Source organism: Mobula birostris, chromosome 6 (genome assembly GCF_030028105.1).
Source record: "Mobula birostris isolate sMobBir1 chromosome 6, sMobBir1.hap1, whole genome shotgun sequence".
Classification (NCBI taxonomy): domain Eukaryota; kingdom Metazoa; phylum Chordata; class Chondrichthyes; order Myliobatiformes; family Myliobatidae; genus Mobula; species Mobula birostris.
The window spans coordinates 42,585,877-42,611,003 of NC_092375.1; the positions used below are offsets into that span (position 1 = coordinate 42,585,877).

At 39.2% G+C, this 25,127-nt stretch overlaps 1 protein-coding gene across 6 annotated transcripts in view; it reads right to left on the reverse strand.

The window, feature by feature from the left end:
* Positions 1-4,711, reverse strand: part of wars2 (tryptophanyl tRNA synthetase 2, mitochondrial) — a 64,277-nt gene extending 59,566 nt beyond the window's left edge. For 3 of the 6 annotated variants that reach the window (XR_011886305.1, XR_011886304.1, XM_072260341.1), the window contains exon 1: positions 4,551-4,711. Coding sequence is in view for 2 of the 6 variants with exons in the window: in XM_072260341.1 (XP_072116442.1) it covers positions 4,551-4,703 (153 nt within the window). In the remaining 4 variants the exon portion in view is untranslated. The remainder of the gene's footprint in view (positions 1-4,550) is intronic. The other 3 variants (XM_072260342.1, XM_072260343.1, XM_072260345.1) reach the window with 3 other exon arrangements.
* Positions 4,712-25,127: the final 20,416 nt, after the last annotated feature.

Genomic DNA, 25,127 nt, shown 5'->3' on the forward strand with positions numbered 1-25,127 from the left:
ATAACACTATTCTCAAAATTCTTTCTCAGCACTGCCTTGCTTCCATCCTCATGGCTTTCTGGCATTGTGCTCCACTTGAATGTTTTGATCTTGATCTAATTTCTTTTCGCTTTTACTCAGTTACATCCGGATCCCAGGAAGCTGGGATAACATAACAGAGTATTATTGAGGGCCAGAAATAGAAAAGTAAGTGTTCATATGACCTCCTGACTGAGAATATTGCTTGGCCTATGTGGAATGGATTCCAGAAAGTGTTGCTGCATATTGGGTTATCTAATTAGAGGCAAGTTAATTCTTAAGGTCTAAGATTTTTATAAATTTGTGTGATTTTTTTTTAAATTGTAGAGATACATAGTAATACATTATAACTGCCTAAGAGGGTCATCAGGGAATACAATTGTTTCCTTATTTTAAAATGGTTATTGAATACAAATTATTGTTTACTTGATTTAATGCAAGATAAATTTGAGAGAATTTTCAAATTTCATGGATTCTATGGACATCTGGAAAATGCAAACCTTTATTATATTTTTCATTGATTATTTGTCCTTAAAAATGGCATTCCTTCATTTCCATTACAGATTAATCTCCTGCAATCATTTTGTAACAAATCAGCATCAAAAGCAGAAATAAGGGAAGACAGCTAAATGCTATTTAAGGATATTCACAAGAACATAAAAACAAACAGAAGCAAGAGTGAGGGAACAATTACAAAATATGGAGATTGCACAAAACCATGTTAGCATGGTAAATTATGATGAGAAAAGTGAGAACCTTCAGGATGACAATGAAAATGGAATGAATGGGGGCATAATAAATGAAATATAACACAGAAAAGTCTGAAATTATGCACTTCATTGGGAAGGAGGAGAAAAGTCAAAATTAAATGGCACACTTGGAGATGTCTGAATAAGGCCTGGGTCCATATTTACATTGAGGTTTGAGGGCAGCAGGGCAGGTGTATCCTGGGCTTTATATACAAAGATATCCCATGCAAGAGCAAGGAGTTACGATGATTTTTTAAAAAAGTACTAATTCAACTGTAGCTAGTCATTACGCTATAGGAAACGCACAGAGGTTGCAGAAAAGATTTAAGAAAATCAACTACCACCCAAGTGTCAAACAGAGAAAAGGACAAATTGAACAGGCAATGTTAATTCAACCATCACAACCGTTTAATGGTTTCAGAAAATATTCATTACATTAAGGGTCATGGAATATTTTACAATTTAGCAACTGAAAAGTAAATAACAACTTGTGTTTTCTTTTTTTAAAATGTTGCACTTGAGGTTTTGCATATTTAGGGAATCAAGGGATTATAGAGTTGGTGCAGTAATGATCAACCATGATCTTATTTAATGGAACAGCAGCCAAGAGGCCAAATGGCCTATTCTTGCTTCTATATTTATTTCCAATGTTACAGCTTCATACAACACCTTAATTTAGAGTCAGAGTTATACAGTTATTTCTTTGCCCATCTTTGGCCCTACTTGCCATGCCCACTAAGGCACCTTCCTGAGCCAGTGCTATTGTCTCCATTGGACCCATATCTCTTGGACTGATGCATGGTTTTGACTTGAAATATAGACAGTTTCTCTCCGTCAGATGCTGCTCAAATCTCCAAGTTCCTAAGTTCAATATTTGTTGCTCTAGATTCCAGCACCTGCAGGCTCATGTCTCTGCCAAACCAGATTCCGGTTTCAGCAATCTTGTGTTTCCCTGTCCAAATATCTTTTTTTAAGCTTTATTCATGTATCTGCCTCTACCACCTCCTCTGGCAACTTGTTCTATATACACAGCAGTCTCGTATGAAAAAGTTGATCCTCAAATTCTTTTTTAAATCTTTCCTGTCTCATCTATTTCCTCTGAGTTTAGACTCCTCTGCCCTGGGGAAAAAGACAGTAACCCTCCACATTATATAGGTCCCTCATAACTTTATAAACTGCAATAAGGTCACTCAAGGGAAAACTGTTTTAATCTATCCAGCCGCTCCCTAAAACCCAAGCCCTCCAGGCCCAGCAACATCTTTTTGAATCCATTCTTCACCCTCTTGAACTTAATAACATGAATAACAGATGAAGATCAGACCATATTTTATGAGTAATTAATGCGGTAAACAGGTTATTGCAAAGGGTTAATAAACTTTTTCTTGCAACTGTATATACAGCTATCACATGCTGCTTCAGCTACTGAATTCAATGCTCAGCACAATGAAGGCAAACAAACCGTATTCTTCCCTATTTGCATCTCCACCTTCAGGGAAGTTTATATTTGTATCTCCAGGCCTCCCAGTTCTACAACACTTCTCAGAGACCTGTCATTTACTGAGTATATCCAATGCCGGTTTTACTTGCCAAACTGCATCACTTCACAATTGTTTGAATTGAACTTCTTTGCCTATTTTCTCAATTGATCTAGATCCTGTTGTAATCTTAGACAATGTTCTTCACTGTCTACCACACCACCAATTTTGGTCTCGTGCAAATTATTAATTTTAACAATTTAGCATGACAAAATGTTCTTTCTTTTGCTTTTCTTCAAGCAGACTAACATTATTTTCATCCAGCTGTTTATGCTATCTTCTATATAGTCCATAGAATCCCAAGCTACTGAGCTATACAATAAATCAGACAGATGCCAATGCATTTCTCTCCCACCATTGCCTCTAAGTCAGCTTAGTGCAGTTACAGTCCTGCAGAACACGTTGAACAAACTACAGCATTTTTGTGTTTCTTCACCATAGTACAGAAGATATCCTCATGCCTGTTGGTCAGATTTAATCATTCCCATTCACAACTCACAAGCATTTTTCAGCTTGAAACTGCCTGATGGCATTTTGGCCAAAGATGTTTCTTATCGAATGGGGTAAAGATGAAGAGGTTGGTCCAGGTTATTGGAAAATTTTGCATCTACTCACCCATTGTGGCCAGACCTAGATTTCACAGAAGTGGAGTGTTGGAATATTATACAGTAACATTTAGTTTGAGGACATGCATGTACTGCTTTTGTGAATGCACTCAATACTGGAACCCAAACAAAAGGTTAACAGGGTTTAGGAAAAGCACACATAAGAGTTTACATGCAGTAAATGTGCATCATCTACCTCATCACTAGGCATTTTTTCAATTATGGTGGTGATGCTCCCATTCAGAACAGTTTTGGGTGTAAACCTCAGCATCCTCAAGCAGCTCCTTCAGCTAATCCAATTTGACAGACCAATTCAATTGAAACATACAGTTATACAGAATACAATTCTGAGATTTGTCCTCCCGCAACGAAAGAAAGAAACATTGCATTCAAAGAAAATATCAAACACCCAATGTGCAAAAAAAAGAACACTGTGCAAGCAGAAAAAAGTGAGCAAACAAAACAGAATATCAAGCATCAAACTAGAATTTTGCAAATGGGTATACTCCACAGGTCAAATATATAAGAAATACCTTACAGGAAGGACTAAATAAGGTGACCCAGAAAGCCAATCATCTGATCACGGAGTCAGTCAGTGCACAGAAACAGGTCCTTTGGTCCAAATGTTCCATACGAACCAAGATGACCATCTGTTAGTCCCATTTACCCACATTTAACCCATATCCTTCTCAACCTTTTTTATTCATATACCTGCTCAAATAGGTTTTAAAATATTGTTATTGTACCTGCCTCAACCACTTTCTCTTACTATTCATTCCATTTAAGCACCATCTTCTGTGTAAAATTACCCTTTGGGTCCCTTTTAAATGTTTCCCTTTTGTCTGGGAGAAAGATACCACAGTCACCTCATCTAAGCCTCTCAATTAGACACCTAAGGTCAATTGACCCAAGGTCAATTATTTGCAATGTACACAAAATCTAGCACACATTTGTGTTAATTGAAAAGAGTCTGTATCATAGATTGTGCTTATTAGAACAGTTGAAATGTCTAACCGGAACAATTTTTCTAGAGTATTCTTTTTATTAAAATGTATCCAGCACACGTCATCTGTTTAATTGTGAGACCTCTTGTACCATATTAATTTCACCAGGGGGAATCTGACAAAAGCACATACTTATCAACGAACATAAGTTCAGATCAGGCTTACTGATTAAAAAACACTCAAGCTGGTCCACCTCATTCCAAGCACGTTCAATACAGAAGCCACCCAGGACGCTGGGATCACTGCAGTAAAAATTACATTTATAGTTTTATTCTCGTGAATCCTTAACTCCTGCTTTGGAGGCAGCTTTAGACCAGTTTCCAGAGATAAGAAACACAATCCCCACTCTGTAGCACACAAATTAAGGATTACAAGGAATCAGCAAAACAACTCAAAGCGGCTGACACTTTATGACTTCAGAGCAGCGCGTTCCCCCGTGGACGTCTCCCTCTAAAACAGGAGGGCGGGGAAAATGGTTGGAGGATAGAGTAGAGCTTGCAATAGCATCGTTACAGGAGCGCGGATCTAAACACCTTGCGACCGGGGCCCGTGTGCAGATGCCTTCGAACCCTACAAGCGTAGAGACGTGAGGACCTTGAGACCGGTCTCGCCTAAAAATCTGCGCCCGCGTGCTGTCACCTTGGGACAAGGACGATTCTCTCCACTAAAGGAACTGGGCCTAGGTGCCGTTACCTCGGGGCCGCGATCGCTCTCCTCACTGAAGGGCCTGTGCCTGTGCCCTGACGTAAACGCTGGAAATCTAAGGATCCTCCTGGCGACCGGCGCCGCCATCTTCGAGGTAAAAGGTCACCCGGGATCCGACGACGTTATTGGGCAGCGCCGGACGTCATAGCGGAGAGACGAGAGATTCTGTAGTTGTTGGGACTCTGGAGCAATGCCCACAAAGTGGTGGAGAGGCTCAGCGGTTAAGGCAGCGTCTGTGGAGATGAATAGACTACTGGCGTTTCAGGTCCTGATGAATGGTTTCGACCTGAAGTGTTTACTGTGTATTTCCTTCCATAGATGCTTGCCTGATCATTTAGCAACTAGAAGTAAGCCTGACGGAAAATTGTAAGCCAACGACTGAATTTCGTGGCTGGGTTAAACTTAAAGTTGCCAGGAAAGGCTATATAAACACAAGAAATTATTCAAATCATCTGATTAGATTCTGCAGATGCTGGAATTTCAGAGCAACACACACAAAATGCTGGAGGAACTCAGCAGGCCAGTCAGCATCTTGGGAAGCAGAATCAGGTATGTGTCGTGAAAATCGTTGTTTTGCGGCAGCAGTACATTACAATACAAAATAATAAAAAGAACTATTAAGTACAATAAGGAGCATATATAAAATTAACATAAGTAGTGTATAAAATTTTTAAAAGCTAGTTCATGAGTTAATTATCCATTCAGAACGCCCGACGATGCTGAGGATGTTCTACGAGTCTGTGGTGGCCAGTGCTATCATGTTTGCTGTTGTGTGCTGGGGCAGCAGGCTGAGGGTAGCAGACACCAACAGAATCAACAAACACATTCGTTAGGCCAGTGATGTTGTGGGGATGGAACTGGACTCTCTCACGGTGGTGTCTGAAAAGAGGGTGCTGTCTAAGTTGTATGCCATCTTGGTCAATGTCTCCCATCCACTACATAATGTACTGGGTGGGCACAGGAGTACATTCAGCCAGAGACTCATTCCTCCAAGATGCAGCACAGAGTGTCATAGGAAGTCATTCCTGCCTGTGGCCATCAAACTTTACAACTCCTCCCTTGGAGGGTCAGACACCCTGAGCCGATAGGCTGGTCCTGGATTTATTTCATAATTTACTGGCATAATTTACATACTACTATTTAACTATTTATGGTTCTATTACTATTTATTATTTATGGTGCAACTGTAATGAAAACCAATTTCCCCCTGGGATCAATAGAGTATGACTATGACTATGACTAGAAATCTGATGGCAAAGGGCAAGAAGCTGTTCCTGAAACAATGAGTGTGTGTCTTCAGGCTCCTGTACTCCGTTCTTGGGCACTGTATGATTGTCACCCTTTTGAAGCAGGTGTGATCCTCTGACGCCAGCAGTGAGAGACTGGAGGTGTCCTTGAACACTCCTACTAGTTGGTTGGCATAGGTTTTCAGTACCCTACCAGGTACACGATCGGACCCCAATGCCTTGTGAGTGTTCACCTCTTGAAAGATGTTCTGACATCGACCCCTGAGACAGAGATCACAAGGTCACTAGATGCTGCAGTATGTTGTTTTATTCTCCCTTTCAAAGTGTGCGTAACAGGCACTGAGCTCATCTGAGAGTGAAGCATCGCATGTTAGCTTTTACTTTGTACAAAGTAATGGAAGAAGTGAATAAACAAACAATATTTTGGGCCGAGAACCTACATTAGGACTGAAAAACAAGGGGGAGCAAGGCAGAATAAGAAAATAGGGGAGGGAATGGCGTATCAGCTGGCAGGTGATAGGTGGAATCAGGTGAGCGGAAAGGTGGGTGGGCTGTGGAAGGATGTGGATGAATGAGAAGCTGGGGGGTGATAAATAGACATGTAGCTGTAATTGTGAATATGGATGATCATACGGTTGAACAGTTGGAGAGCAGCAGAGATTACAGAGAGAGGATCTAACAGAACTCCCATCCAGGAGAAAATTAAACTTTCTCACAGTAGGCATACCTCAAAGGGACTTTGCAGTGGAGCAGCAAATCATAAAAATGAGATTCTGCAGATGCTAGAAATCCAGAGTAACACACATAAAATGCTGGAGGAACTCAGCATAAATATGGAGGGAGACTCAGCATATATATGGAGGGGAATAAAGCTGATCAGTGGGAAGTATCCCTGGACCTGTTCACTTGTCCATCAGCTCAGGGCAGGGAACACCCACTGAAAGTTTGTCTGTCATCTCAGGGCAGGGTACACCTGCTGAAAACTTGGTGCGGGTGCATAAGTGTGGCTAAATCACTTCTGATGTGAAAAACAATGAAATTACTGTGATATTGGACAGGCTCTAGCTTTAAAACAAGACCTTTAAAACATTTCGGTTTCAATATCTGAAAACTAACATCAGGAGTTATTGCAATGACAATACTGAAACAAGAAAAACATTCTGACACTTTGCATTACAGTATGTATTTGGCAAGTACTGACTATATGGGGCAAAAAGTTAACTGACCTTACAGTTAACTGATCTTTCATCAGTGTGAACTTGTAGCCTTATGGTTTTCGCTAAATAAGTTACCTGTTGCACCAAGTCAGCAGCACATAAATTAAACAAAAAAACTGTCTCATTTTTAAAAAAATAACTATAATGGGAAACATCAAACTGAGAAATATATAAATTGTTGATAATGTACCATGTTTTTTTCTTTATAGTTCCTACTGGTCACTGAAAGCTTCCTGCATTCAATAGCCACAAGACAATTCATCCCCACAGTCACTGAGACATATTATAAATCATGGAGGAATGCAGTCCAAATTGGACCTCTACCTATCTATCCATCATTACTAATTATCAGTTAAATGTAATTCTTGTGTTAAAAAACCTATGATAGTTATTTTCAGCATTAAATTAATTTATTTACTGCTAATTTTGAGTTCTTAGAAATTTAAGAGACTCTTTAGATATCTAGAAATGATACAATCTTGTTTTAATTAGCTTTCCACCCTAATTAATAAGATTATTTTTATGGAAATTCCTTAAATGACAGTTCAAAGTAAATTTATTATTGCAGTACTTAAACAGTTCATCACTGTGTACAAGCCTGAGTATGCCCAAAAGAAAACAAATCTCAGTGTTGCATATGGTGGCATCTATGGACTTTTACTTACTTTGAACTAACTTTCAACTGCAATTATACAATAACAGCAGAAATATTCAACAGTTCACTGTGCAGAACTACGAACGTTTGTACATTTGTACATGAAAAGAAATGTGGCTCTAGGACAACATCCCATGCTCCATCAACCTTCAGGTCATGGGTCATGGGACTTGTGCTAATATTATTTTGTGACTATGTGCTGTTGTAACTATACGTGCTGTGTGCTGTGTGTGACTGTATGCACTGTGTTTTGCACCTTGGCCCCAGAGGAATGATATTTTCTGTAGCTGTATACATGTGTATGATTGAATGATAATTAAACTTGAACTTGAAACCTTTGGGTGCCCTTGGATTGTAAACAAAATTCCAAATACCTAGGATCTAGAGGTATTGTATGTAGCCGGTAGAATGTCACCGTGATTCACCAGCGCCATGTGGGGTGGTCTTTATTTGATTGTATTATTGTTATTATTTTTTATTGATTTATTGAGTATGCCTGCAAGAAAATGAATATTCGGGTTGTGTATAGTGGCATATATGTATTTTGATAATTTATTTTGAAACAGCCTTAGAGAACAGGGGTTCTCTTCATGCATAACATGGCTGGTAATGATGTACGGTACCAGAGATCCAAAGATGAAGAGAATAAATAAATTTAATCTCTGCTCAGTGTGGCTAATATTGGTTCTGTTTTATACTACTCAAGTCTTTTTAAAATGGCAACTTTCTTAAGTGATTAAAAACTATTCACTCACACTTATAGAACTGTAATGCTTGCTCATGTTATACAGTATAACCTTTTTCATATATTCACAATGGTTTTCACAAATTGCGGGGGCCCTGGCAGAAATATTTAAAATGTCGCTGTCTACGGGTGAAGTGCCGGAGGATTGGAGAGTGGCTCATGTTGTTCCGTTGTTTAAAAAAGGATCGAAAAGTAATCTGGGAAATTATAGGCCGGTGAGTTTAACGTCAGTAGTAGGTAAGTTATTGGAGGGAGTACTAAGAGACAGAATCTACAAGCATTTGGATAGACAGGGACTTATTAGGGAGAGTCAACATGGCTTTGTGCGTGGTAGGTCATGTTTGACCAATCTGTTGGAGTTTTTCGAGGAGGTTACCAGGAAAGTGGATGAAGGGAAGGCAGTGGGTATTGTCTACATGGACTTCAGTAAGGTCTTTGACAAGGTCCCGCATGGGAGGTTAGTTAGGAAAATCCAGTCGCTAGGTTTACATGGAGAGGTGGTAAATTGGATTAGACATTGGCTCGATGGAAGAAGCCAGAGAGTGGTGGTAGAGAACTGCTTCTCTGAGTGGAGGCCTGTGACTAGTGGTGTGCCACAGGGATCAGTGCTGGGTCCATTGTTATTTGTCATCTATATCAATGATCTGGATGATAATGTGGTAAATTGGATCAGCAAGTTTGCTGATGATACAAAGATTGGAGGTGCAGTAGACAGTGAGGAAGGTTTTCAGAGCCTGCAGAGGGACTTGGACCAGCTGGAAAAATGGGCTGAAAAATGGCAGATGGAGTTTAATACTGACAAGTGTGAGGTATTGCACTTTGGAAGGGCAAACCAACGTAGAACATACAGGGTTAATGGTAAGGCACTGAGGAGTGCAGTGGAACAGAGGGATCTGGGAATACAGATACAAAATTCCCTAAAAGTGGCATCACAGGTAGATAAGGTCGTAAAGAGAGCTTTTGGTACATTAGCTTTTATTAATCAAATTATTGAGTATAAGAGCTGGAATGTTATGTTGAGGTTGTATAAGGCATTGGTGAGGCCGAATCTGGAATATTGTGTTCAGTTTTGGTCACCAAATTACAGGAAGGATATAAATAAGGTTGAAAGAGTGCAGAGAAGGTTTACAAGGATGTTGCCGGGACTTGAGAAACTCAGTTACAGAGAAAGGTTGAATAGGTTAGGACTTTATTCCCTGGAGCGTAGAAGAATGAGGGGAGATTTGATAGAGGTATATAAAATTATGATGGGTATAGATAGAGTGAATGCAAGCAGGCTTTTTCCACTGAGGCAAGGGGAGAAAAAAACCAAAGGACATGGGTTATGGGTGAGGGGGGGAAAAGTTTAAAGGGAACGTTATAGGGGGCTTCTTCACACAGAGAGTGGTGGGATTATGGAATGAGCTGCCAGACGAGGTGGTAAATGCGGGTTCTTTTTTAACATTTAAGAATAAATTGGACAGATACATGGATGGGAGGTGTATGGAGGGATATGGTCCGTGTGCAGGTCAGTGGGACTAGGCAGAAAATGGTTCAGCACAGCCAAGAAGGGCCAAAGGGCCTGTTTCTGTGCTGTAGTTTCTATGGTTCTTTGGTTTTCTGTTAATTCATGATCTGATTTCCATAATGAATCATACTTCATATATACTTTGGTAACAACCTTGAAATATGATATTCCAATCAAGTAGATTGTTTCTCTAACAGTTTTATTGTCCTCTTCATCTTAGGGCATTGAGGTACCTCATGAATCTAAACTTGTATCTCCACATGAGTGAAATCCTCAGGCAACAGACCAACGCTTGTCCTAATCATATTAAACACCCCCAGCCTGTACTTGATATCAGTAAGATGTAAATTTTACTAAAATGCCAAAGGATTATTTGAACTTGCTTGGTAGTGATGAAACCAATATAGAATATAAACCCAAGATTTCAAAGAACAAAACTCAAAATGTTGAAGATATCAACAAACCTATTTCAAAAGAAAGAAATGTAATGAGGAATAACAAGAGACCTTGTGCAATATGAATCCTTACCACATACTTACATTTATTTACCTTGTGATTGAATTTGTTGTACTGTAATTTAGACAGTTGAGATGATGAGTATTTACCTTGCAAATATAACAGAGTGCTGGTCTAATGGTGCCATGAAACTCCACAACACATTATACTGTATCATGTAAGAAACCATTATGGGGATTCTATTCACCACACGTTTGAATACTTATTTTAAGCTGTGACGTTGGAAGGGCAGAACAGCAAATAGAGACCCTTAATATGACAACATCCATAAAATCCTTCAAAACTAGTTACAGAAATCTGTGAGCAGATTAGCTAACTGGGTTTTCAGAACTTCTGATCTAACCAGGTTGGTTAACTAAGTGATAATATCCAAATTCAGTTATAGATTGTGCTGATTTAATTAACTGTAGTCATCAGTACCTGAGAAATATATGCTGCCTTGGTCCAATATTCCCAGAAGTTAGAGGACAGAGTCTGTAAAGATTTATTTACTAAGATGACTTCTTTCTTGCAAAGTACATTTGTGTAGACAGTGATTGAGGGAAGTCACTGGAATCAACAGTGAAATGGTTCAAAGAGCTTATCTGCATACATTTAAAAAATGACTACTTAAGAGTACAACTGACTTACTGACAAACATATATCCTTAAGTTGCTGTCTTCACAAGATAGAACAAGATTTTAAAAAGGGCAAAATTATTTCAGAGATAAGGTTGTGTTCAACAGAATGATTGCATAAATAAAGCTTAGTGCATATCTTATGCAGCTTTATAAAGGTTTCCCAAATGTCACTGCCCTCTTTACTTACAATGTCTGAATGAGAGGGAAATAAAGGAGAGAGCAAATGTTTGCCTTTATTTATATCTCTATGTTGGATAGAGCACAGCCTTCCATCTGTGTCTCTGCTTGAGGCTGACATGAAAACTATTACTAAGATAGATGATCTTGTACGGCAATGTATGTTGCACATCTTGTTTGCATCAGCTAGTAATAAGACAAAAGATGTAATACCCAACTTGTTGGAATCAGTTATGCAGCCCTTAAGTTTACAAAGGGTACAAACTACACAGTTGGTTATTCTACTTCCTTGTCCTCATACATTATATGTAACTCAATGGACTACAGTAATTGTTTTAAAATCTCATTTGTATGAATGTGTTCACCTTTATTTTAAAATATTATTAATTCCATTTTTTTCATATGCTTCTTGATAAAGATTTTGAAAGAGAGCTTGTGCCTGCTATTTAGTTCTCAAAGGGTTAGTTCTGGATAAAGGGATTAATATCTAAACAAACATGTCACTCACCAATCTGACCTTCCTTGGTGCACAGTTTTTGAACCTTGCTGTCTTCGCCATCTGAATTCTTCAGAATCTGGTGGGGAGCGACCACCTGCACAAACATAACCATTTGACAGAGTCAGACTTCCAATGGAGGCATCTGATACCCTTGTGCATGTGCTTAATTCACAACAGACCTGACACCATCTTGTGCCAGACAATGTCTAAAGCTTGAGCTTTACTCTTGGGTTGACAGGGTGGGCCTGATTGACAGACATCTGGCTGGAACTGGGAGGCTGAAGCCACCCTGGGAGATCACCAGAGGTTTGGAATACTTTGTGAGAGTCTTTATTATAGATATAATACAGTAGAATCTCAGTTAAAGACTTTGCCTTGAGGCAGTTCTACATATGGCTCAATGTTTGATCAACCTAAACAATATTGAACAAAGAAAGTTGGCATATTTTTTCTCTCCATTTAATTTGTTAATAATATTACCAATAATTATATGGCATTTTATTATTTGGAAGCATCTCAATATATTTCCTAGCTAGAATTATTTTTGGAGATTGCTGACTGTAGTTATGCTTGAATATCAGTTCATGCAAGAAGGGCTGAATACCAGTAAAAGTGAAAACACAGGCACCTGAGTTAGGCACATAACTAGGCCTTCAAATTCTTTGGCTGGAAATGCATCATAGTAGACTGTGTAGCAGTTCTACTCAAGTTTTGTGCAAAGACATGTTGCTCTAACTTATACACGTAAGGCTAACACATTGTATTTTGAACATGCTCAAAGATCTTTTCTCTGGTTGCTCCATTTGTCATGGTCCGGTCCATGAAGTCTGCATTCCGGTTCACGGTCCAGTCCATCGATCCGTATTCCAGGTTTTCCGGGTTTCCCTTGCCTCGTTGTGTGCCTTAATTGAGGCACATGATTCTCATTTTGGGCTGGCTACATAAATAGCTCTTGGGTTCAGCTTCATTTGCTGGACTGTTCCCTCCCCTTCCCCTTCCAACTGAAGTCTCACCTGCTACCTTCGCCTGAAGCCTCGCCTGCTACCTTCGCCTGAAGCCTCGCCTGCTACCTTTGCCTGAAGCCTCGCCTGCTACCTTCACCTGTGTCCTTACCTGTAACGCTGTCAGGTTCAACCGCCAGGGCAAGATCGGGGCCTTGCTGTGTCTAGATAAGGAACTGTCTTTCGTTGTTTGGAACTGTCTCTTTGTGTCCTCGCCTTCGCTAGGTAGGTCTGGCCGTTTGCCACTACCTTGAGTTGTGAACTGTCTCTGTGTCCATGGCTTCGCTAGGTAGGTCCAGCCATTTGCTACTACCTTGTATTGGGAACAGTGTCTGTGTCCACGCCTTCGCTAGGTAGGTCTGGCCATTTGCCACTACCTTGTGTTGGGAACCGTCTCTGTGCCCACGCCTTCGCTAGGTAGGTTTGGCTGTTTGTCACTACCCTGTGTTGGGAACCGTCTTGTCATGTTCAGCATTCTGTGTATGAGTCCCGGCCCTACATCCTGTTCCGAAGGAGGGGTCCTGGCTCTGTGTTCCATGTTCCTGTCTCCCAAGACCAAGGGTCTGTATTCTGCTTCCTGTTACCCAAGGCCAAGGCTCTGTGTTCTGCATTTCTGTCTACCAAGACCAAGGCTCTGTGTTCTGCATTCCTGTCTCCCAAGACCAAGTCTGAGCTTTGTGTCCTCATCCAGTTCTGGTCCCGCGTCCTGCCCAGGGGTCCCACATCCTGCCGCCACGTCCGGTCCTGTTGCCTTGCCACGTCTTGTCCTCGCATAGATTCAGAGTCTGAGCCGGAGTCAAGACCCAGGTTCCGGGTCCCTGTCCAGTCTCTGGCTCGGAGACCTTGTCCAGGTTCCTAGTTCCTAGTTCCTTGTCCTGGTTCCGCTTTCCTAGCCAAAGTCCTAGCCCAAGTCTGTGTTCTTGTCCCAGCTCCTGGTCTGCATCCAGTTATGTCCCTAACTCTAGTCCTAATCCTGTTCCTAGTACTTCAGTGTCTGTGCCTTGCATTTGGGTCCGCTCCCAGCGTACCCCCATGACACCATTATTGAGCTGAGGAAAATGCAGTTATTTGGTTTGAAATTCATCTCAGTAGTATGATTGAATACACTATATAGTTATGCACTGCCTTGTGCTCTGCAAGTCATAGGATTCACTTATTTAATTATAATATCCATAGAGAAAATACAAAAATGATTTTCTGCACTATTATTGCATCCAGTGGTGCTCATGGCAAGGTGATGGGAGTATCTTTTTATTTCTATACACCGGTGAGTAAACTGGTCTTAGCATGAAATGGTGGAATGCAGAGGGTCTTACAGAAACACAAACTCCTAATTGGAATGATTGGAACATTATACACTCTGCACCAGAGTTTTCAATATGTACTGCCAATGGCAATGTTTCTGTCAGCAGTGCTGTAGGAACTTAAATAGTTCTGAAATTATTTAACTCACTGAGTTGCATTGGAGCTGAAGAAATTAAATCAAACAAAAACAATTAACACTGAAATAAAAGAAATATTTGAACATATTAACAAAGCTGGGATAAAATGCACTGAAATCTCTCTACAAATAGGAACACACCGGGAATGGAATACAACATCCAAGCACAGTTAATGCATTTCAATTGTGTTACTGATATTAATGACAAAAATTAAATGGAAATACTTTCATTCCTTGCATGGCTTCAAGGCACCAATTGATCATGAATATAAATTCTGTTGGTTGAAGAAAAAAATGTTCACCACAGGGGAATGCCCATGAATTCTTCTTAAAATAGTGTCATCGACCTTTACATCCATATATTTGGTCAGGTTGGACATCAGTTTGCTATTCCACCTGAAAGACAGATCAAGTACACGTGACATCTGTTTTACAAGGGATTGTTGTAGAGGAGTTTCATTCCAATAAAGCGATCCGCATCATAATTTTCCATAAAGCAAAGCTGCCTCATCTGGAATTCATCAAGAAGCACTAGATGAAATAAAAAATAACATTTTTTATTTATATATTTATTCATTTGACACATAAATTATGTGAGAGCAAATTTTAGTCTGTATCTCAAATTTTTGAGTAGCAATTTGTAAAGTCTGAAGGGACAAATTTCTATTACCTAAACAGTCATAAAGCAAGGGTTACCTGTCGTATCTTCGCAATACTGTGTTGGAGTGGTGACGCCGAAACTTCTGGAGTGGTTCTTGAACACAGAACCTTTTGATTCAGAGGAGGAAGCCCTACCAACCAAGCTTTTACTGAAATCTCATTAATATGTGATACTTTGAAAACTAACTCATGTCCAACGTAGATTGAAGATAAAGTCACAGCTTTTATATTGTTTTGATACATATGTAAGTTAAAAAAAATTGTCTAAGAAGGAGTAGCCAATTAATTATTACATGCATGAAAACATATTATTTAATAATGGAATAACATAAAATGTGCACAGTATTAGGCAATAGTTGCAATGAATATCAACATTGTACAAAGCTTGCCATAGTTTCTGAAAGAGTTTCAAATTAAATCATGGAAAGTATGTAACATGTACCATTGCTATGACTTTCCTTAATAGGTTCAGGCATTGTATTCTTTTCAGATCTCCAAAGAAGCAGTTTTGTGCAAGATGTAAAAATTATATTAATGCTTCGGTTTTAAATAAGTATTAAATGAATATTCAGCATGGAGACACAAGAAACTGCAGTTGCTGGAATCTGAAGGGAAAAACAAACTGGTGGAAGAATTGACATGTGTTTTCATATATCAAAATGTGTTCTCAAATATCTCAAAAATATCAAGCATACAGCAATGTTTATATAAAGGACTGTGGTACTGAGCAGTGTCTTGCTTAAGGGTCCTTTTCAGGAATGTTTCAACACATCCCATGACAAAGAGATGGAGTATTGGTTATTGCACAAGGTTTCCCATAGCTTATGTATTTAAATGCCTTACCCCAGGCAGTTGGTGGTTGTAACACAGAGATGCAGCTACCAGAGCTACTGCCTCACAACATCAACAGCCTGGACTTAATCCTGGGCGAGTTTGCACGTTCTCGATATATTTTGAGTTTTTGAGAGAGTCTCTTTTTTTTTTAACCATATCCCAACGACATGTGGGTTGGGAGGGTAACAGGCCACTGCATCTAAGGGGATTAATGAGAATGTGGAGAGCAAAAAAAATGGATTAACATAGAGTTCGTGTAAATGGGTGGATGAAATTCCTGTTTCTGTGCTGTAGCTTTCTTTGACTCGATGGTCATTTCCCATGGAGATCAGGAGAAATAGACTGTAACTTATTGAATTGACAGTCTTTGTGCTAATATACCCAACTAAATTGTCTTGCCTGCAGTAAAGGCTACATTAGTGCCATAAGGCTCCTGGCACTACATATTAGCCTTGTTCTTTGTACCTTTTGGAATTCCCTGTCCTCCAACACATTATGATCTTGGCCATGGCCACAGTGAAGCAAATGGCAAAGAGTCAGTGATAGAAGAGTAAGAAACCAAAGATTTCCTTTATAAGGCTGCTGTAGGCCAATCTGTAAAAACCTGATTTTGCTTATCAGTTCAATCTAAAGTTATACTTATAACAAATGCAGGAAACCTCCTGATTTTGCAAACAGATGCTTACGAGTCTGAAGTTATGTAGGCAATTTTTCCTCCTCTCTACAGGGTTCAGTTACAGCAGTGATAATCTTGTTGCAAATTATAAGGTTTGGGGACAGCAGCTTTCTGTGGAAGAATACATGGCAAGACTGCCAGTCCATCACTGAATAAGGAGAGTATTCAAGCTTGCAGATCACATGAAAAAGTTCAAATTTCAAAATAAAATTCATTATCAGCGTACATACATGTCACCACATAGAACCCTGAGATTCTTTTTCCTGTGGGCACACTTAGCACATCTATAGAACAGTAATTGTAAACAGGATCAATGAACAACAAACTGTGCCAATGCAAATATAAATAAGTAGCAATAAATAACAAGTAAGAAATAACATGAATTGAAAGAACAAGATAAAGATTCCTTAAAGTGAGACCATCGGTGTGGGAACACTAGAAATAGAATGAGTGTAGTTATCCACTTTTGTTTATGAGCCTGATGGTTGAGGGACAGTAACTGTTCTTGAACCTGGTGGTGCGAGTCCTGAGGCACTTGTACCTTCTACCTGATGGCAACAGCGAGAAAAGAGCACCGCCTGGGTGGTGAGGATCTTTGATGATGTATGCTGCTTTTCTAAAGCAAGGTTTCATGTAGATGTGCTCAATCCACAGTAAACTGCAGAAAAATGGTGGAGAATATTAAGATGTGCAATGAATCAGTAAATGATTAATCAAATAAGTTTGACAAAGATCATCCATGTACAAGGAAAAGAGCCCCAAGCCCTGCATACACAATTGGGAATGACTGCAAGATTAAAAAAAAAACACAAATAACAAAATCCAGGTGAAGAAATCAAGCTACAGGCAAGGTTAAAAAGTGAGTGTCAGATCCTCGCCTTGCATGTTGGCCTCTAATAACACCCTGCATATCAGTGATCTGTTCAAGTTTTAGATTTAACCATTTAACTCTCGCCCTCATAATGGCATTGATTTGGAATGAACATAAGCTGAATGCTGAAGGTGAGGCAGATGCCCCTCAATTTCAAAGTAGTGTTTTTTTGGAACGTATCGTTAAAGAACTAAAGCAAAATTAGGTCGATGCTGATCAAAAGGGAAGTACTTCAGTGACTAGGATATTACCTCATTGGTGGAAAATCATCCCACGGCACCATTGTAAGATCAATGGGATATTACCCTTGGCCAGTTGTACTTCATTTGGGTCATCAATCAAATTTCTCTCTGGGAGGTAAATTATGATGTTAAGCTCTATGCAAAACTACTTCAAACTGCATAAAAACCTGCATTTATATAGCTTTTTGAACATAGTAAATTATGCTGAAGCTGCATAAAGCAGTTGGAGCTGTGGTTGCACTCACCAAAGAGCATCTGGGACGTAGAAAATGTCACAGATGTATATTTAGCACGTCAGTCCCACTGCAGGTACAGAAAAAAGATGGATGACAGGTAAAAAGGTCAATAAGTGCAGGCCTGTAGTGCACAAGCCCCCTGTGGTCATTCCCCTCTCAAATAGATATACCATGTTAGATAACATTGTGAATGGTTGGGGGGGGGGGGGAGGAATAGCCTCTCACAGCAAAGTAGTAGGAACCAGGTTGTGGTCCCACAGTTGGCTCTGATACATACCATGCAAAGGAGAAGCAACAAACAATCCGCTGGGGGAACTCAGCCAGTTGAAAACCATCAGGAGGGAGAAAGGAACTGTCGGCATTTCAGGTTGAAACCCTGTATTGAGACTGCATCAAGAGAAGTAGTTTAGTGGTAGCGGATTCATTAGTGAGGGGCACAGACAGGCAATTCTGTGACTGAGAGTGAAACTCCAGAATGATATGTTGCCTCCCTGGGCCAGAGGTAGGAGTGCCTCAGATCGGGTACAGAATATTCACAAGGAGAAGGCCATGTAACCAACAACACTGATGCAAAGAGGCATTAGGTCCTACAACTGACACATGCAAAATGATGGAAAATCTCAGCAGGCCAGGCAACATCTATGGAAAAGAATACCGTCAATGTTTTGGGCCAAGGCCCTTCAGCAGGACTAGAGTAAAAAAGGTCCTACAAAATGAGTTTAGTGAGTTAAGTTCAAGGTTTAAAACAGGAGCTCTAGGACCATATTATCAGGATTAGTCTCTGTGCCACATGCTAGTGAGGATAGAAACAGAAAGATAGGATAACTGAACATGTGGCTAAAGAACCAAGACAGGAGAGAGAGATGTGGACAATTCGGAGTAGGTCAGTCTTCAGAAAGCAGAGTTTTATTATGTATTATTCTGTATTTATAAAATCCCTTTTAGTTTCTATAATCTTCTCTGCCAAAGTTATCTCATGGGACCTTTTACCCTCCTGATTTCTTCCTTGAGTACACTCCTGCATCCTCTACACTCCAGGGATCCCAGCTGCCTGTATCTGACCCATGCCACCTCCTTTTTCCTGATCAGGGCATCAATATCTCTTGTCATTCTGGGCTTCCCTACTCCTACCAGCCTTGCCCTTCATGCCAACGAGAACATGCAGACCTTCATCTCTCATTATCTCACCATTAATAACCTCTCACTTGCCTGTGGACTCTTCACCCACAAACAATCTACTCCATTCAACCAAGGCAAGCTCTTGTCTCATACTGTCAAAATCTGCTTTGCCTCAATTTAGAACTTGAACCTGTGGACCAACTAATAGAACAATGGGTCCGAAAGTGTTCTCCCACTGTCACTTCAGTCACTTCCCGGGCCCTATTACACAAAAGTAGGTCGAACTTTGCCCTTTTAAGGTAAGATCATCTATATATTGCCCAAATAAAGTTCACTGAATGCACTTACCCAATTCCACCCCATCTAAGTCCTTAACAGTAGAGCTGTTCCAATCTATTATAGGAAGGCCCTAAATCCTTGGCTTTGCCTATTGCCTGTTGCCGGGGCCGGGGTCGAAGCGCTCGGCAGAGATGGTGTTCGGTGCTCGGTGTCGGAGAGCTGGTCGGAGGCTCGGAGTTTTCGGACGGACTCAGAGTCAGACTGTGGTCGGGTGCTTCCAGGATGCTGCATCGGCAAGTTTGCAGCGCTGGAGGTTCACCGTCTGCATGAGATGATGGGACTTTCAAGAGACTTTGAGACTTTTACTGTGCCCATGGTCTGTTTTTATCAAATTATGGTATTGATTTGCACTGTTGTAACTATGTGTTATAATTATGTGGTTTTTGTCAGTTTTTAAGTCGGTTTGTCATGTGTTCCTGTGATATCATTCTGGAAAAACATTGTATCATTTCTTAATGCATGCATTACTAAATGACAATAAAAGAGGACTGCGTGTCCTCATAATCGATAATCTAATCTAAATTACAATTGCCCATATCAATCCTATTATTCTTATAACTCTGCACATTCACCCTGATAAATCCCCTGGACCTAGCAAGGTCTACCCCAGATTGAGATGGTAAACAAGGGAGAAGATAGCTGGGACCCAACAGAAATTTTTGCAACTTCATTAGCCACAGATGAGGTACTAGAAGACTGGAGGAATTCTCACCTTGGTTTTGTTGCCAAGACCACTATTTATTGATCTTCACTAATTACCTTGACAGGGAATTCTTGAGCTGCTATAGTCCTCATGTTTTATTCTGTCATTGGGACAAAACATAATCAGATATAATAGAAGAATTTAAGACATTGAATGAAATCAATGATCCTGTGGATCTTATTGAGAATAATTTTCAGGTACTCTGCATTCTGTCCAATTATGTTTTTCATGTAGAGTAGTGACCATAATATTCACAGTACTCCAGCTAGTACTGCCATCTGGGTGGTTGTATCATTGCTCTGTTTGAATCTAGTGCTGGGAGCGTGTTAAAAGATAAAATAAAAGCAGAAAATAATGGAATATTCAGCAAGTCAGTCAGCATCTTTGGCATGAGAAATAGTTCATATTTTGATTTGATATCTTTTCAACAGTTCTGATGAAAGGTCACTGACATGGATCATGAACTGTCTCCACAGTTTGTTCCTGACCTACTGTGTACTATACATTTTTGGTTTTGTTACTTAAAGAGCTGATCTTTATTGTGTTAAGACATGGTGATTTGATACAATGATTTGTTACTTCACTTCAGAGGGCAGTTAAGAGTCAAATATTCCTTTTGGCTTGCACTCTTCTAAGCCGGACTGGATAAGGAAAGTTAGTGTACCTATCTTTTGGATAGCATAATGCTTTACAGTGCCAGCTATCAGTGATGGGGTTCAATCCTTTTTCTCTCTGTAAGGAGACTGTAAGTTTTCCCCATGACTGGATGGGTTTCTTCTTGGTGCTCTGGTTTCCTTGCACACTCCAAAGACATACGGGTTAGTAAAAGCTAGTAAGTTGTGGGTATGCTCTGTTAGTGCCAGAAGCATGGTGACACTTGCAGGCTTCCCCAGCACAGTCTTGGACTGTGTTAGTCATTGATACAAATAACATATTTCACTGTATGTTTTGATGTTTCAATGTACATGTGTCAATTAAAGCTAATCTTTATCTTTTAATCTTTAATGTTGGTAAATGTACCTGTTGAATTTTAAAAATAATGTCTGAAAGTTTCATAGTAACTGTTGCCAATGCTTCCCAAGAAAATGGATTATATCTATTTTTGCTGCATTATCAAAGTTGTGTTTTAGAACTAACCATCAGTTGTTTCCCCTACAAAAGAACATGCAATTGGTCAAAAAGATATTTGAAACAGTATTAGGGAAACACAAAAGACTACAGATGCCAGAACTATTTCAACAAACAAAATGCATAAGGAACTCACTGGGTCAGGTATCATCAGTTGACGTTTGTGTCAAGACCCTTCATCAAGACAGATGACCTAAAGTGTCCCTGCACAGATGCTGCCTGACCCACAGAATTTCTTCAACATCTTGTTTGTTGAAATAGCATTAGAGTAGTTTACACACAAAACAAATGCTGAAATGGGCACTGTATAGGTTAACTTCACTCAGATTTGTGCATTTCTGACATGTTGCTGCTTTGCGGTCAGAGAAAGGCACATCTGCATGCATACCACAGAGCAGCAATGTACATCATGGCTGCTGTGGAGATTTTAGAGGCTGCAGGGAAGAAAGAGGCAACTGTTATATTCGGTCAGCTTGGTGACTGTAGCTAGAAAGGAGGTGCTGATCATCTCAGGACCAAGAAACTCACCAGGACCAGAAACTCACTGGGGGAGGAAGTAAATACAGGAAATTCCTCCAAGAATGGAAATCCCTTGCCAAGGAGCTCTGTGAAAAGTCCATCCAAAAACTGTTATGATGATCTTTACATCATGGTTTATAGTGCAATGTGAAGGTTCTGACAGGAACATATTTCATGTGGAGATCTGAGTTCTTTGAAAAATGTGTTGCATCAGGAAATACATTGCTGTCATACAGTCAGCTTCTTTCTTTGTGGGGGTGCATAACAACACTGATCCTTGCTCCAGGTGGCCATCTTCATTGCCCAAAAATAAAGCTATGATGCTGCTTTCACCTCTGACCTGGAACTGAAAGGCAAAGCTGCTTCAAATTGGTCCCACTTCTCAATGTTACATTTCCCACTGAGAGCGACTGTTTTCAGAACTCCTGCGATATTTCTGTAAAAGGTTTGAAAGTAAGTCCAACTCTCCATTGAAGATTAAGAACAACCTTTCCTCTTAAGTGGCCTTAGAGTTCATCACATCACAACAACCTTGTCTTATACTTTATGTTGATTTGCGTATTTAGGTAATAAAAACACATCAGGATACACCTCATAATACAGAGAACTGGATGAAACCTTAATTCATAATTCTTCAAATTGGATCTCATAAATTTATTATAGAAACATAGAAAACCTAAAGCACAATGCAGGCCCTTTGGCCCACAATGCTATGCTGAACATGTACTTACTTCAGTAATTACCTAGGGTTACCCATGGCCCTCTATTTTTCTAAGCTCCATGTACCTATCCAAGAGTCTCTTAAATGACCCTATTGTATCTGCCTCCACCACTGTCAGCGGCAGCCCATTCCATGCACTCGCCACTTTCTGAGTAAAAAACTTATCCCTGACATCTATAGAAACATAGAAAACCTATCTGAGTTCCTGCAATAATTTTTTAGCCCCCAATGTACTTTCACCTGCTTGACCTCACCAGACCAGCATAGTGGAGAAGAAGACATTTCATAAAGCTGACAAACTTATTTCAAAATATGTCTACTCAAAAATAAAAATGTTCCCATAATTATTACAAAACTTATTTTTCATGTATTCCTCTTTCATAAACTAATCTTTGAGGCAAAATACAATAATTTTTAGAATTAAATTGCTGGCTGTCATGTAGTAACAACTGCACAATAATAAGCCTGGCAGCCAATCCATTCTGGAAGCATTTGTTTCCGTTTAATTTTAAACCTAAGAATGAGAAAGAATTTAGCTGGTGTTTTAAACATGTGATTTGCAATCTGTCCAATTTCACATGTTTTCCTCCTTGTGTAATTCTTCAGATATCAGAAGTATGATTTAATAGAAGTAACCATTTCAAAGCAAGAGCTGAAAGGCTTAAGCTAAGGCCATACCAGGAACTCATTAAAGCAAATGCAACCAATAGAAAGAGCAATGCGAAGCAACAATTCTGGAGTTTCTGCATGGAAAATGTACCACTGGCCATTTTTTTTAAAATGAGAGAAACATGCTAAAAGATAATAATTTAATTGCTTTTAATCAATCAATGTTAGAGAACTAGAATTCATGTGGACTTGGAAGTCATAAGTTACCAAAACATAACTGGAAAGTGTAATTGTTTGGCCTAAAATGGTAAATAGAAAAGGTACACAAAATTGTAATTCTCAATGGGAGGGTTGCTAAAGCTCACCCTTTAGAAAAAATATCTAATGCTTTCAGCACATAGCTTCCCTTCATACACATCTCTGAAAGTGACAGTATCACTTTCTAAGAGGTTGACAAGTAAGATTAATAAGGTGCTTTATTAAACAAATGAATTTACTGAGAAGAAAAAATTCTTCTGTACATTTATTTGCAGACAGCCAATAGGGTTAACCCTGTTCCATAATCACAGATTGATCCTTAAAGCAATACATTGCATTAGCCACATATGTTACAGTTCGTACCCTTAAGTTGAAGTATAATTGACTTTAGCTTATGGGAATTTAGGTAATCTTTATTTGGCTCTGTTTTCCTTCTCTTTCTGAAGTATGCACCATGGCCAATTTCTGGCCAATAAAGCATACCTCTACATCGTTCCTAGACCTCTACCCATAGACTTTGAAACCTTTCAGTTCATTCTCTTTGTTCAATGTTCTTGATTTCACCAAGAGTGAAATTCTCATAGGTTATTTCACTGTAAAGAAGAATGACTTTGTGATTAGCAATATCTTGAGCCGCACAATTTAAATTGCTTTATTGCAAACGATTGTTAAACTACTGGTGCAGCAGAGGGATGTACAGTATTAAACAGTGTCTCATTGTTCCTTGGGAAACCAGCATTTTGCATTATTCCTTCACCAGAACTTGAAAATACCAAGAAGCAATTTTTGACTAACTTAAGACAATTAAACAATCATTATTTAATTAGTTATTTGAAATAATCTCTACATTTTTGAGTTGTAAAATATTTTAAAATATTAATTTTGTTAGTATTGTCAATGGAATGACATTATAAAGATGGTTAAAACAAATTTGTAAATTCTATTAAAATGTCAGGTTGAGAAGCAAGACATGATGGACAGTTAATTCAAAAATAATACCAACTGCAAAGAAAGTGCAGAACCTCAATTATGTTTAAAGCTTGCAGGATGCAAAAGCCCAGCTTTAGACTGTGGGGCTGTGGTAGTGTGTTTTAAATGGAAGGATTGCTCTGGGTGGAGCAAGTACATTACACTTACCAGGATCATGCTATTGGAGAACAATACACAAAACAAGTAGGAGCACTGATTAAGGGTCAGAGAGAAGAAAAGAGAGGTTGAAAACTCCAAACAAGTTAAGAGAAGTATGAGGAGAGAGAAAGAGAGGGAAAATAAGAATACCTATAGAAGGGAGGGAACATGTAGTCATCAGCACACAGGAGGAAAAGAGACAGTATAACAGTCATTCAGATGGTGAGTCTGTGATTTTTCTACAAACGAATATGTTACTATCATATTTATTAAGAAATGTTTTATTTTGTACTTAATAAATCTGTTAGGCTTATGCCAATATTCTTTACCCAGAGTGATTTGTTGTAGTCTCAAACAAAACTCTTGAGTTAGGTTAAATTATATATGAATTGGCATGGATGATGCACATTGAGAGTTAAATGCAAAGGAAGTACACATACCACAATTTATAACTTTTGATTACTCATCAAAGTCCATGGCTGTCACTTTCAACAGATAAAAAATATCAGATGAAATAAAATCACAGATATAACTTACAAAAACAAAATAAACCAAATATAACCATTATTCTGATATTCTCTGAAGTTTAATATCAATTCAGGCATCTTCTGATTGGAAGTTTCCTACTTAAGTCAGGACATTGAGGCAGCATCAGAAAAAAATTGCCATACAACTGAAGATATATTGCTCTGAATTATTGACAGTCATAACAAGAAACACTATGGAGATACATATAGAATATGATATTATATTTTTGAATGCACCAAGCAATAAAGAATATCAATGTGGATATTTCACATTTTCCCTTCATATCTTGTTGAAAGAGAATATATTCTTGATTAC